The sequence below is a fragment of the Bombus fervidus genome, chromosome 12 (genome assembly GCF_041682495.2).
Source record: "Bombus fervidus isolate BK054 chromosome 12, iyBomFerv1, whole genome shotgun sequence".
NCBI classification, from domain to species: Eukaryota; Metazoa; Arthropoda; class Insecta; order Hymenoptera; family Apidae; genus Bombus; species Bombus fervidus.
This window is the reverse complement of record NC_091528.1, coordinates 8,455,882-8,469,165: the sequence shown is the minus strand read 5'-3', so window position 1 is coordinate 8,469,165 and position 13,284 is coordinate 8,455,882. Positions and strand designations below refer to the sequence as shown.

At 37.9% G+C, this 13,284-nt stretch overlaps 1 protein-coding gene across 13 annotated transcripts in view; it reads right to left on the bottom strand.

Annotated features, from left to right (window-relative positions):
• The window catches only part of Sei (potassium voltage-gated channel seizure), a 145,568-nt gene that overhangs the window by 66,637 nt on the left and 65,647 nt on the right, over nucleotides 1-13,284 (bottom strand). For 11 of the 13 annotated variants that reach the window (XM_072014197.1, XM_072014185.1, XM_072014187.1 and 8 more), the window contains 5 exons: nucleotides 12,856-13,042; nucleotides 9,946-10,114; nucleotides 7,435-7,503; nucleotides 5,025-5,146; nucleotides 4,629-4,709 (listed from right to left, as the gene is read on the bottom strand). In XM_072014197.1, coding sequence (XP_071870298.1) covers nucleotides 4,629-4,709; nucleotides 5,025-5,146; nucleotides 7,435-7,503; nucleotides 9,946-10,114; nucleotides 12,856-13,042 — 628 coding nt within the window. The remainder of the gene's footprint in view (nucleotides 1-4,628; nucleotides 4,710-5,024; nucleotides 5,147-7,434; nucleotides 7,504-9,945; nucleotides 10,115-12,855; nucleotides 13,043-13,284) is intronic. The other 2 variants (XM_072014186.1, XM_072014189.1) reach the window with 2 other exon arrangements.

The following is a 13,284-nucleotide window of genomic DNA, read 5'->3' as shown; positions in this document are numbered from 1 at the left end:
ACGAGATTATCTTTGTTCAGAGAGGGTATGATTACGTGGCAATACCTCTGGGTTGTTAATTAATCTACCTTTTGAATTTCGTGATGAATTATTTACGGTTCAGAGATAACACATACTCTTTAAGATTGGCTTTTCATGAAGGAACATGATTATCCCATTATATGCTTCAATTATTCAAAATAGCTGAGTGCTAGAACTTTTCTCGTGAAATATTTAAATTTAAATTTCCTTTTACACTAATTAAAAAGCAATTACCAGGGATAAAGTTAGAAGAAAATCCTTATAACAAACCTTATCAGAAATATACCTAGACGAACGATCTACAAGATATAGTTCATTAACGACAGCATAATATTCTACCTTCATAATAATATACCTTACTGGAAGAAAATCTCCTATAAATTCAATTGGTCAAATGACCTGATAAACGACCATAAATGTCATCGTCAGAATAATAAAAATACCTCGAATTTTATACAAACATTGCTTCACTCCTTTCTGAATAGATATTCAAAAAATGCTTGATTTTTCATTTAAAAAATTTGTATTTTTTAGCGAAGAAAATTTACCGAATATTCAAATGACTTGATAAAAGACCATAAATATTAACAACATAATAATAATAATAATAATAATAATAGTAATAACAAACACGATGCTTATTTTCAACTTTCCAATTACAAAAAGTTCGATCTAAATCGCGGAACAAAATGATTAGTTTCCTAAACCGTCAATTGAATTTCTCGATCAGGAACGAATGATTTGCGCGAACAATGAAATATTTCTACGGTTATTAAGGGATTCCCAAGATCGGATCTCTTTGTAAGCGGCAACAATAGACGTGTCTTTAATTCACCGTAATAATTTCCGCGACATCATCGTAACGCTGTTCGAGACTGGAGAAAACAGGCGCAGTATCGGTTATCGATATTGGCGGCTTCGAGTTCGCCCGATGTAAATAGCTTTGGCTACGATGATGAGCTTGGTCGATTGAACGTCGGGACGAGGAAAAACCACTGCCAGTCCAAATGCAATTCAGGCTGGTTGCTACGTCTGCACATAGAACATTCCTGATAGGATGAAGCACTTACGAACCAAAGTACACCGTGTATCGGCCACTGCTATCGCAAATTGCTACTACAAAAAAATTAACCGAATGAATAAAAAGTCACTTACAGAAACTTGTAGATATTTCTGCAATTTTGTAGGTATTTTTGGAACATTGAAGTATAGTTTGAAAATGTTTGTATTGGAAAAAAGAAGAGTATATAACTTTTAATACGAAGCTTGTTACCATGCAGCTGAGTTATCGAGGATCGTAGTTTCGACAGATTCATACCGAGAAAAAGAAGAATAGAGTTTTATAAGTAAAATTGGTCACCATATAGCAGGTTGTTAACAGAAACTGTTTCAGCGGATTTGTATTCGTGAATTTTTTGGAAAAGGAGCGTCACCCTGACGCGAACACGATTTTAATTTTTGGAAGAAAGAGAATAGAGAATCATGTATGCTGTATTTTATTTTACTTGATTTTTATTTTTCTAATTGGAAGGGTAGAATAATTGTGTTTGTTCCGAGTTTGATAGATATATCTAGAAAATTTGTCATCTTTAGTACTAAGTGACTCCTGCAACTTTAAAAAGATGAAGCTTCGAGTAACCATATATATATGTATAACTAATTGTTCTACTTGGGAGTATAACGTTGAACATTTTTCAAATTACCCACTATTCCTCCAGAGCCTTATGATCTTTTATCAGTGATAAATTGTCCTTTTTAAGCCGCATCGCGCCGTCATATCGCGTTAAGCAGTAAAAGTACCGTAACTGCGGTCATATGTATCGATTACGAACAACTGTCCGGTAGTCGTGTATGCACTTTCAGAAACTCGGTTAAAAGGAAACTAGCGAAACTTTATATTAACACGTGTCTGACTATTATGCGATAAAAAAAAAAAGTATCTTCAACACGAAATTATCTGAATCTTGGCATATATCAAAGAACAAAGTATTCTCTCAAATTCCTTAAAAATGAAGAAAGCGTCGAAGAAAGAACATATCGTTAATGTTTACTTCAACTTGATGTTAATCACGTCATTCACACGTGTCTATCCATTACATCGCAGAAAAGTATTCAACACAAAATTCTCTAAAATTGTACATACATCGTCCCTCCCAAACTTTTCAAACTTAGGATATCAATGGAAGAAAATTATTTCTTCAATTTTTATCTAGAAATTTCCAGAGAATATTTCACAATTTAACAAATTTGACACGCGTGTCGAGCTAACTGCATTTGCCACGAGTTGAAGAGCTCGGAACATTTGACCCTCTACAGGTCGATAAGCATGTTGACGAAGGTATCGTCGCTATTTCAAACAAGGAAATTGTTTAAAGGCCGGCGTCCCTTAAGCGAGACCGATCAAGTGGCTTCTCTATCCATCCATCCTCGACCGACGAGGAAAGCAATGACGAGAGTGTGCAAAGTATAAGTCGACACTTGATCGCCGATGAGAACTCCGATCTTTGTTCCCGGAGTGTGAGTCAACTGTTCTCGTGGACTGTTCTCGTCATCCGAGAGAGTTATAAATTATTCGGCAACCTGTCGTGTAATGTGGTATCGATTTCTAGGCCTGTACTTGTCACCTGGTTTCGCTAACAATGTTTACAGATAGTTCAGAATTTTAATTAGTAGGCGTTGGATGCCAAAATATTTCCCTCCCTTTTGTAAAATATACCTGCCCTTTGGTATTCAAATAATAAAATATAATTACAAAATTTCTATTACTTTACACATATATCCGCTTTTATTTAATACTTTCGTGTTTCCAGCTAGTTTGTGGCGTGAATTTTCCAAGAAACAATTGTATGCCTGGAGCTTTTTTAAAATTAGATTTGTTATCACATGGTAGATTACAAAGGAAATTACGAGAAATTTTGTTTCTTGAAAAATTTTCTTCCGCGAACTATCGAAGGAAAAAAGTGTTACGGTGGCATAAAATCGGCATTATTTTGTGGAAATCCAGCGCGGGGGATTCCCGCCCCCAAGACTGCGGCGTAGACCGATTGGCGCCAGCCAGGGCTGTGTTACCACGGGGTGTCATGGTAAACGCTGCATTACTCTGTCACATGATTGGCAACAACGCTAAGAATTTCGTTCGAAACAACTACGTGCTTCTTTCGAGACCTAGAAACTATAAATAGTAATACTAGGTCAACATTTTTCTCAAGAAATGCTCCTGCTATAAATTTTCTCAAATAACACATATCTCACATACACCAAAAAATATTAACATTTATATTTCAAAAAATAAATTCCTTCCATCAACAAAATTTATTCCACAACATAGACATTCATGAGAGCAAAAGAGTGAATAAATAAACGACGCTACAAGTTCTTCCACATGACTAACGAAGTAATGCAGAACGCGTCAAGAATTCCAAATGACCTAGATCGAAATTCGTCTTTTTCCTTTGTGAACGAAATTTCTTGGCAAATATAATCTACGTATTATTCTTCCTCCATTATACATCATCGTCCTCAAATAAAATGTCCCCAAAGTTGAAGAGCTTCTCCATCTTCTGTTCATTTAAAGCGCAAACGGATCAATGCCTCAGTTTCCTATGGAATCAGTAGAATAAACCGATTTCTGTCAGACAGAGATCATGACTCGTCTTAAAACATCTTTTAATACGACTGACATGGATATTTAAAAAAAAGACAGGTTCACCGACAGTCGAGCGGTAAAAATAAGTCAGTAGCTTGGAGATCTCCTATTTTCAGTGAAATAAGATGAAATATGTCGGGCAAATATGCGGTCGCCTGGGAAATAGACGGTGCATGTCGATCAAACGAGGCCACAGTAGAATAGGACAGTGGCTCACAAACAAATATCTATCGAATAGCACTAGAATGGTATTTCGAATGTTTTCTCTGTTAATCAAGTCTCTTTACAGCTTATTAAGTAATTTTTAACACAAATGAAACCTCCAGGATGGTTCTGTATATAAAATTCACGCCTGAGGTGTGAATCAAGTACTCGGAAACTTCACTTCGATCTTATTAAAAGCTAAATTCACTTTCGTAGTCTATAGTCGAAGTCCATAACGTGCTGCGAGAAAACTGGGATTTTTACTCCGTCTGAAACGGTGCGTCAGAAAGAAATTTACTAGCTTCGTTCTTTGCAAGGAAACTTTTCATTCTGAGCGAAACGGAACGAGCCTCCCTTTGACGAATTAAAAGTTTCGCCAGCAAACAATGGACGTACCTATCTCCTGGTGTCTGTTTCGAATGAAAAAGTCCTGAACAAAGGACATGGGAGAAAGAAACAACCAAGAAAATTTCGCTTGTCCCTGAGATCAGAACGTATCCTGAGAGAAACTTTGATGACGTGACTCTATTTGAAGTCGAAAGCATCACGCGAGAATGTTCCCTTCTTCGCTAAAGTTCCAAGGCGAGGATTGCGGTTCGCATATAAATTCGCAGTACCTTCAAGCTGACTTTTATCCAACTTTCCTATAATATTTCGTCGTATCGTATGTAGCTTTATTGGTTTTCAACTCGTGCGACCAGCTGATGATCAAGAGACATAGAAAACCCACTGGTATTTGCGGCGAAACGTGGCTTACCTGGGCTACCTTTTCCCCCATGTTCGACGTGTGCATGGCTCCTTGGAAGTATTTCGCAGATCCATTGTCCTGCAAGGAAAACTGGAACACGAAATATGAGGGTTGAGATTGAAAATTGTATTTTCCAAAAAAACTATATTTGTATTTACTTCAAAAGTATTATTGCTTTTTAACTCTTGAAGACTATCGCGAGTGAAATTTCACTCTATGTAATAATATCATCACAATTTTTATTATTGTTTTCTACCATTTGAAGACTGCAGAGAGAGGGAGAGAGAGAGAGAGAGAGAAATTGTCTTTTGGAATTATTACAGTTGCCTTTTTTTGTTTTAAAGTTGAACATGGTCTTCAAAAGTTAATTGAAAAATTAGGAGAGTGATCAAATGATTTACTCACTTTGTGTTTGATGGAATCGGGTCCTATCTGGCTGAGGGATGGCGACTTCCGGTCTTTGGTCCGCCATTTTTGCAAGTCACTTTCGGACGCAACACCAGGAAAGATTTTCGAATGTTTAGTTGCTAGAAACACAAATTCACGCGTCAGACGTTGCAATTCATTTCGGTCTACTTCATATTCATTATCCTATTATATCGTTACAAAACTATACGTGTGAAATACAGGCTCGATTAAATCAAAACTATCCAACGTGTCTCGTAAACTTATTGATAACGTGACAAATCTGGCGTACTAACGTATATTCGCGCGATTAATTTGCCAAACTTCGGTGCACAATACACTTTCTTCTGTTTTATAAAAGCTTTCGAGGCGCAGAAAATAAAGTAAAAGAAAAAATAATAAAAAAATCGATCGATTCGAAAGTCAATGAAACGAACTATACACAGAGAGAGAGAGAGAGAGAGAAAGAGAGAGAGAGAGAGAGAGGAGAGCGAGATCTGAAGGAAAGAAATATGGCGTGAATTGAATTCGCTGATCGATGCACGATGTTTCGTCTGAGCAAGTCTGTTACAAACACCAATTACAACCACACGCACTAAATCTAATTGTAAAATGTAAAAATACGTGATGTACGGATGCACACAGAGATAATTTCGAAATTCGACGACTATTTTACAAAAATAACGATTCCAACAAATGGTTCAATACAAGATGTGGACTAAAAGAAGAAAATGATGGCCAATGTTGAGTTCACAGTGGCTCATGATAGTATTCGTTTTATACGAAACATTATCAAGTTTCATTTGTACTGTAATGAGACACGATTATCATGATTATATCGGTAAACTTTGAAACAAATCTGAGGATGTACATGAAAACTGTTAGATATACACTGCAAGTACATAACTTCGTAGGGATCACGGAATTATTTAAACAATCAATTATTCATAATTATTAATATACCTGAATATTCAGAAGGACCATCTTTGATTCCAAATCGTACCAATATGATTAACGATAGCCGTGTCTCGTTGCAATGCTAATGAAATCTGAAACTGTTTTATATAACACTCGATACATGCATTAAAGTCTTCTACGATAATTATTCGACTGCTTGGATGAGCCACCATGAGTACTGTGTAGGTAGGAAAAGAAAAAAGAAAAGATGAAAAAACCAACCAACGATAGAACCGAGCCTATATCTCGATCTAAAAGCGTTAAGATAGTGTGTTCGTTAACGGGTTAGTCAATTCGCACTAGAAGCTGCATACCTGTGAAAAAAAGATCGTTTAAATGTTTGTAAAAGACCGTGTAATTATTTTTAAAGATGACAATGCGATAATTGCTACGCTCAAATATTATGTATATTTATTTATAACATTTGTATATATATATGTAATATAGATATACACAGAAGACAAGGGAAGTATGGGTATCGTATTCTGTTGATGATTTTTACAATGAATATCGTGGTGATTTGTTGTTTATTTTCGGATATGCTCTCCTGTACCGTTTCCATAAATATGTAGGGAAACTCTCGCCCGAAAGAGATTAAACGATTATTTTGTAGTGAATGAGAAGAAACGAAAAGGGATGTGAAGCCGTGTGTAGAGAAAATAATTCAGCCAATTGTCTTGCTCCATCGCGAACAAGTAAGCGTTAAACTAACAATGTTCGTCTCCCATGCTTCGGTCAGCCTTGCGTACTCGATAGATTCTCCCGACAGTCCCGTTCTCGACACAGGGATTTATCTGGACCAAAAGTATTTCTAGGTTCACCCCCGACCGCCGATGACGACGCCTCGCCACTTTTCGTACTCGTACGGTTTCGGTGGAGCTCGTAACGAAAGACTTACGCGTCTCCATGGAACCACGCGCGTGATCCTCCGCGAGAATGATTACTTTCACGTTAGAGAGAAGCTTGTTCCAGACCAGGGTGGACTACATTCCGGGACGCGGGAGTACAAAATGGCTGACCGAGCGATGCTACGGTGCTCGTCTTGTAAATAGTAACGGCAGAAAGATACGAAAGAAAAAGAAAGAAACAGAGAGACAGGAGAGGAGGAAAGAAGCAGGACGAAGGATAGGATAGGAAGGCGACGCGTTTGTTAGAGAAAGAGAGAGCTTCACGGGTATACGAGACGTATATATATATGTATATATATATAACAGAGAGAATGTAAACGAGTAATTGAATGGTATATAGATGGTAGAGGCAGTATAAAAAATAGGCCTATGAAAGCTCAATCGGACAACGGTTACGTTATCTCTGGAAAAAGCTCATGACCAAAAAAAGAAAAAGCCGCAAGCGCTTGGTAAGTTGTAAAAGGGGTGCAAACTCGTCCGGCGCTCGGTCGGTTAAAAAGAAAAAACCAAAGGGGTAGCAGACAGGCTGCACCATCCTGTTTTACCTTCCGTGAGATTATCGACTGTCGCTGGCCGTCGTTCGAGGGTGACGTGTTCGCTCCCTCGGCCCGCTACTAAAATACGTTCACTGTGGTTTGACTTTTGGATTTTATAGTTTTCCTATTTTGTTTCGTAATCGAGGGTTTTACTTATAGTTTCGATGGCCTGATCCGGAAAAGGAGGGCCACACGCGAGGAAATTTGGAGAAAAAACGGGAAATGATCGACGACGAACACGCGGCTCTTCCTCCGATCTTCACTCCGGGGGTAGTAACAGGGGGTTGCACTCGGTCAACAGGCGCCAACTCGCGTCGTTTTACCGAGGCACTACTCGGCCGCGGATCTTTCGACTTCCGAGCTTTTCTCGATCGTTGACAGATAGCGAAGTGGCGTCGATACAACCTTTCTTTCGTTTTTTATTACAATTTAAGGGCGATTTAAAGCGAACTATATATATAATAGAGAATTTATTGGTAATATTGTCTGATTTGATTATGGGGGCCTGAATCTACTTCCATTGATTATAAAACTTCCACCGCTAAATTTTAAGATATCTCGTTATAATATTGACTTACTGTCGCATAAGTATTTGTCCATTTACCACGCTCGAGTTTTTCAACATATTATCATGTCTCGGTCAATTTTTTGTTCTTGTATAACAATTACGAATTCATAGAAATGTTACCATCTTCTATATCGATAAAGAGTAACTTCTGTGCTTTTGATTTTAATTTTATGAACATATAATGGCTTCAAAAATTATATTCGTGCATCAAAAATATTAAATTTTGTATCCTTTAGTAGCGCTTTCACATGACTACACAAATTCGACATTATGAAAATGGAACATAGAAAGGAGTAAAAAAAAAAAGCATCATTGGCAAATGAAACTATATGCAAATACTTTTTGAAGTCATTACATGTATATGCTGTATGTTCATCAATTTACCTGTAAGTTAATGTAGTGTTAATTGGATGAATACTTATGGCCTACTTATGTCATAAAGTTTGAAATTTCACATTTAATATTATTTTGTCCACACATAATCAATTATGAAGCACGGATAATGTAGGGACTATAAATTCTTGTAAGGAAGCATCGTGACGAACGGGAGCGATAATTCCGTCACGTGAAAGCTTCGGCTCGCAAACGGAGAGACACGCGCGGCCACTATCTGTCAACATTCGCGACACGAAACATCGCATGCGGCAGTATTATGTTCTACATCGTTAATTGCAATTTCGCCGCAATAGCTACGCGTACATCCGCATTCGAGGCGTTTAAACCATAGACAGGCTCGGTGGAAACTTTGATCTGTTGCCAAAGCGAAAAGACGAGCCGAAATAATGGACAGTAGTTCACGAAGGTATCGGAACACTTTTATCACAGAAAATTTTCATGTTCATGTTGTATGTGTTACATGAGACGTTTTGAAATTTTATTAGCACCGTAATGAGATAAGACTATCATGTTCGTATTGGTAATATTTGAAACCAATCTGAAAACATGCATAGAAATTACAAGATATTTATTAGAAAGATGATTATTATTGCAATTTAATAAAAAAATAAGTATACAGCGTACGTGGTCATTTTAAACATATAACAAGTGTTAAGCATGAATATTGAATATCCCATTGAATATTGAGGCTTTTCAATAAATATTTTTGCGGGATTTTCGTATTTATGAGAAATAACAAAATTTTTAAATATACAGAACGAATACATAAAACGTATATAATCCGCGAAAATATGTTCGATATTCGAGGTACAATATTTTTAATAATATCTAGTGGGTAAAATAAATATTAGCTGCGATTCTATTTCTTGAATATTATTCATAGAAATATGAATTGACATAAATATCTGTAGTACACCTACTAATATAATCGATAATTGATCGTTTAAATACTTTGATGATCTCTGCGAAATATATACTTGCAGGAAATAACTTGTAACTTCTATACTTATTTCAAAATTCACCAATACGATTATGATAGTTAAATCTTACAATGCAGAATGTAAATATTCTGCATTTACACTTACGTGCATCCATGGGAACTTAGCTTTGTCTATCATCGTCGTGTATATTAATAAAGGTGACATATACGTATACAAGAATGTTTCATATAAAACACGTATAATATATTCATAAAAGAATTCTGTGAGTGTTCGAATATTTTCATGAATAACTGTACGCTCTCGACGATTCGTCGAGACTTTCGTCGCACGATCTACACGTTCAATATTACAACGAGCGTCGAGATCGTGGTTGGAAAGCAAAGTCGGTGTCGCTTCTCTTCCGTTCGCAGAACGATAGGGTAACACTATGGAGCGAATGCAACACCTAAAGAAATATTCTGATCGGCTGTCGAGAAAAGGAAGCCGCCGTTCCACAGAAAAAGCTCGAGCTAATACGTCAAGAGGCAACCCACGAAATACCGAGAAAAAAAAAAGATACGAAAAACAGAAGGAACGAACGAGCAACCGGAGGAAATCGGACGTGTGGTTACTTACAAACGCTGCAGGTGAGGCTGCGACACGGCGCCCTCGTCGTTTCCGGTTTCACCGCCCTCCTCGAGATCGCGTCCAAACTGGCTGCGTGCGACACGCTTCGAGAAGGTCCCTCGGCGCCTCCAGCCGACGAAAAGTTCGCCCCCTCCCAAATTCCGGATTTTTGGGACACCTGAAAATACCAATAACAGTCCGTACAAAATTGTATATTTAATGTTCTAAGTCTATAACTTCTGAGTTAATGAAACAAATTATATTCGTTAAGTGCCTTCATAGTGGAGATAATTAACAATTTAAGGACATTTGAGGATATAATTCCGTTATTACGTTAAATGCTATGATATTTCATACTGCACAAGTTTGACTTTATCTGTGCTAGAAACCAAAATTGAGTTTTAAGATGTCGGAACTTGGCTCCAACGACTTAACTGGTAATTAATTAACTGACTCAAATAACCTTATCTTGCTATACTATTGCATATGATGTTGCGTACTCCTGCAAGAGCTGAAAATACGAATAACGTTGTATTGCAAGTCTGAATCTTGTGCAGCTACTACCGAGTCCAAGCTATGTACCCTTGACTCGGACTTCCGTTTCACGTGACAGCCGGCTGGAATATCGTTAGCATCGCGTACACTCCTGCGACACGATCGATACCGGACGTGTTTTGAAGCGGGTGCACGCGATCAGGCTGAATTTACCCAGGGTTCGGCGAGGGGCTGGGGCTGAGGGCACTTCGGGGTTGAGGGCATGGTTTAAGGCTAAGGCTCGTTCACGATGGCGGAAGATATTGGGGGAAGCGATGCCGGAACATTGTTATAAATGATGCGGATTCTTTCAATCTGTACACGAAACAAAATGCAGCGAGCTCTGCCTGTGATGGATATAAACATGAATATCATAATATTTTTTTAGGAATTCCTTCGTCATGAAGTTTTTGTAGTTTGTCACCGAGAAAACTGTTTGACATAGGAATCTAGTTTGAAATTACGAAATGTATAAATGTCGATCGACTTAAAGTTAACGAAGATTGAAGAAGAAGATGGTGTAGAAATAACGAAATGTAAAAGTAATACATAGGGGATGTTGATGAAATCAGGGATTGGATTTTTATCCACGCACGAAACAATATATCTTGTGTTTTATCAGAAATGGATATGCATATTATATCGCTTTCCTAGAAAATTCATTATTATGGAGTTCTTCTACTTCACCACAAAAGAAACTATTACTTTAAGCGTTATTTTCCTTAGGAATTTGCTTTTTGCATAAAACTCGATCGACTTAATAACGATCGAGAAGAAGGATCGTTTAAGAGTTACGATACTACGTAGCAACTTACCCTTAAATTACAAAATACAAATAATCACGATCAGTGTAAGCTAGCGTTAACAAAAATTGAAGGAGAAAACGATGCAAGGGTAATGAAGTACAAAAGTAATGTACTGGAAGTTGGAAAGCTCAGGGACTGAATTACAATTCATAAATAAAACAAAATATCGCAGGTTTTACCATCGAGCGTTTAGATTTAACTATGCACGTTACATGAGTTTCCTAGAAATGTCTTTCCTAGCAATTTCCCTGTCGTTCTTCTACTGTGTGTCATCAAAAACTGCAGTTTACTTTTAAATTATAAAATTCACGAAGCTCGATCTACTTGGAACAAAGTGTTAAGACAAATTGGAATATTTAAATTAAGGGGATGATTTAAGGACGATGAGATGTAAAAATAATGCGGAAGGAGTGTCGTTAACGAGTCTCTAAAATTCGAGGATGCTCGTGGGAATGGACAATATTCCCGATATGTTCCGGTGATTCAGTTAACTCGGTTCGATGGCGCGACCAACGTCCATTACCTCCGACCATTCGGGGGATGCTTGTGAAATTGAAATGGATGGAAGGAGTAGGCGCGATGGGTGGTTTCGTCCCTGATGCTTCGAATGACACTACACGCGCACCAATTGTATGACTTACAAGGGTAGGGGAAGGGGTGGCGTGAATGGCCTGGCAACAATTTCGATGAAACTTTATAGACTTGAAGAACAGCCAAAAATAGTAGATACGTATCATTTTTTATTTGCGGCAACTCGAATTCAAGGGATGAAATAACCGTCCAAAGTCCGGACCCTTAAGAGCTAACTCGGGAACAGTTACAGATAGAAAAAAGTTTTGTTAATATTGTTGAGACTCCTTCACTCAGACATCTTCAGCTGGATCCCCTCAATCAGACTCAGGATAAGGATTTAGGTGAAGGTTCAGATGGAAGTTTGGGTGAAGGTTTAGGCGGAGAGTTAGATGGAGGTTTAGGCGAATGTTAGGCCGACATGATTTTTTTATACATTTTGTTCACTCCATTTTCTTCTAACGTGTTAAAAAGCATTTGATTTTCGTTAACAAAATTATTTTCCATATGTAACCGTTTGCGAGCTACCTTTAAGGGGACGAATTCTGGAGGGTAATTTCACTCTTTAAACGTGAATTATCGCAGCTAAAAGAGATATGAATCTGCTACTATTACTGGCTGTTCTTCAAACCTACGAAGCTTCATCCAAAGGAGCCGGACCGTTCGCGACCTTCCTGGCAAGGTATGCGCTTATTAGGCCGACCTTTGCATGGTGCTATACCTTGCATTTCGTGTTGCATAAGGCGGCAAGCGTTTCGCTTTTACACGTGCCTTGGAATCTGTCGTGTTTTTGACTTCGTTTCCTAGATATTGTTCTTCTCTCATTCCAACAATATCTTATTCTCGTATATATTAATGTACGTATATGCATGAAACTCTGTTACTGTCGTAAATAGAAAAAAAAACAGTGACTTTAAGAATTTCAAGTAAGAAACTCTGCGTTTCTTTTTTGGTTTTTTCGGGTATTCCTAAGGATTCTTTTTTTCTTTTTTTTTTTTTTTTTACTTACATCGCTGACCCCTTCGGGACTGGCAATCGGCGCGGTTGTGCTGGGCTGTGCAACGTTTGCGGTTGCTGCAGACGTTGCACCACCATTGTTGCTCCCTGTTGGCGGGGGTGGAAGAGCAGGCGGGGGTGTGCCAGTCCTCCCGGGACCCCAAGATTCCATCATTGTAGGTGAACCACATGTTAGTGGGCTGCGAAATATAGAGGATAGTTCCATTAGATGAATAGCGCACGTTGAACTCGATCGACCATTAAGAGATACTAAAAATATTTTTTCCAAAAAGAATATTTCCTGTCGCTTCAACCGATGTAACAATTATCACAGAAAGACACACAGTAGCTTACGAGAGCATTTGTACGTCTATCGTAGAAGACTTTTGCATAAAACATTTTGAAACTTTATTGGTACTGTGATCAGAAACCACTATCATGA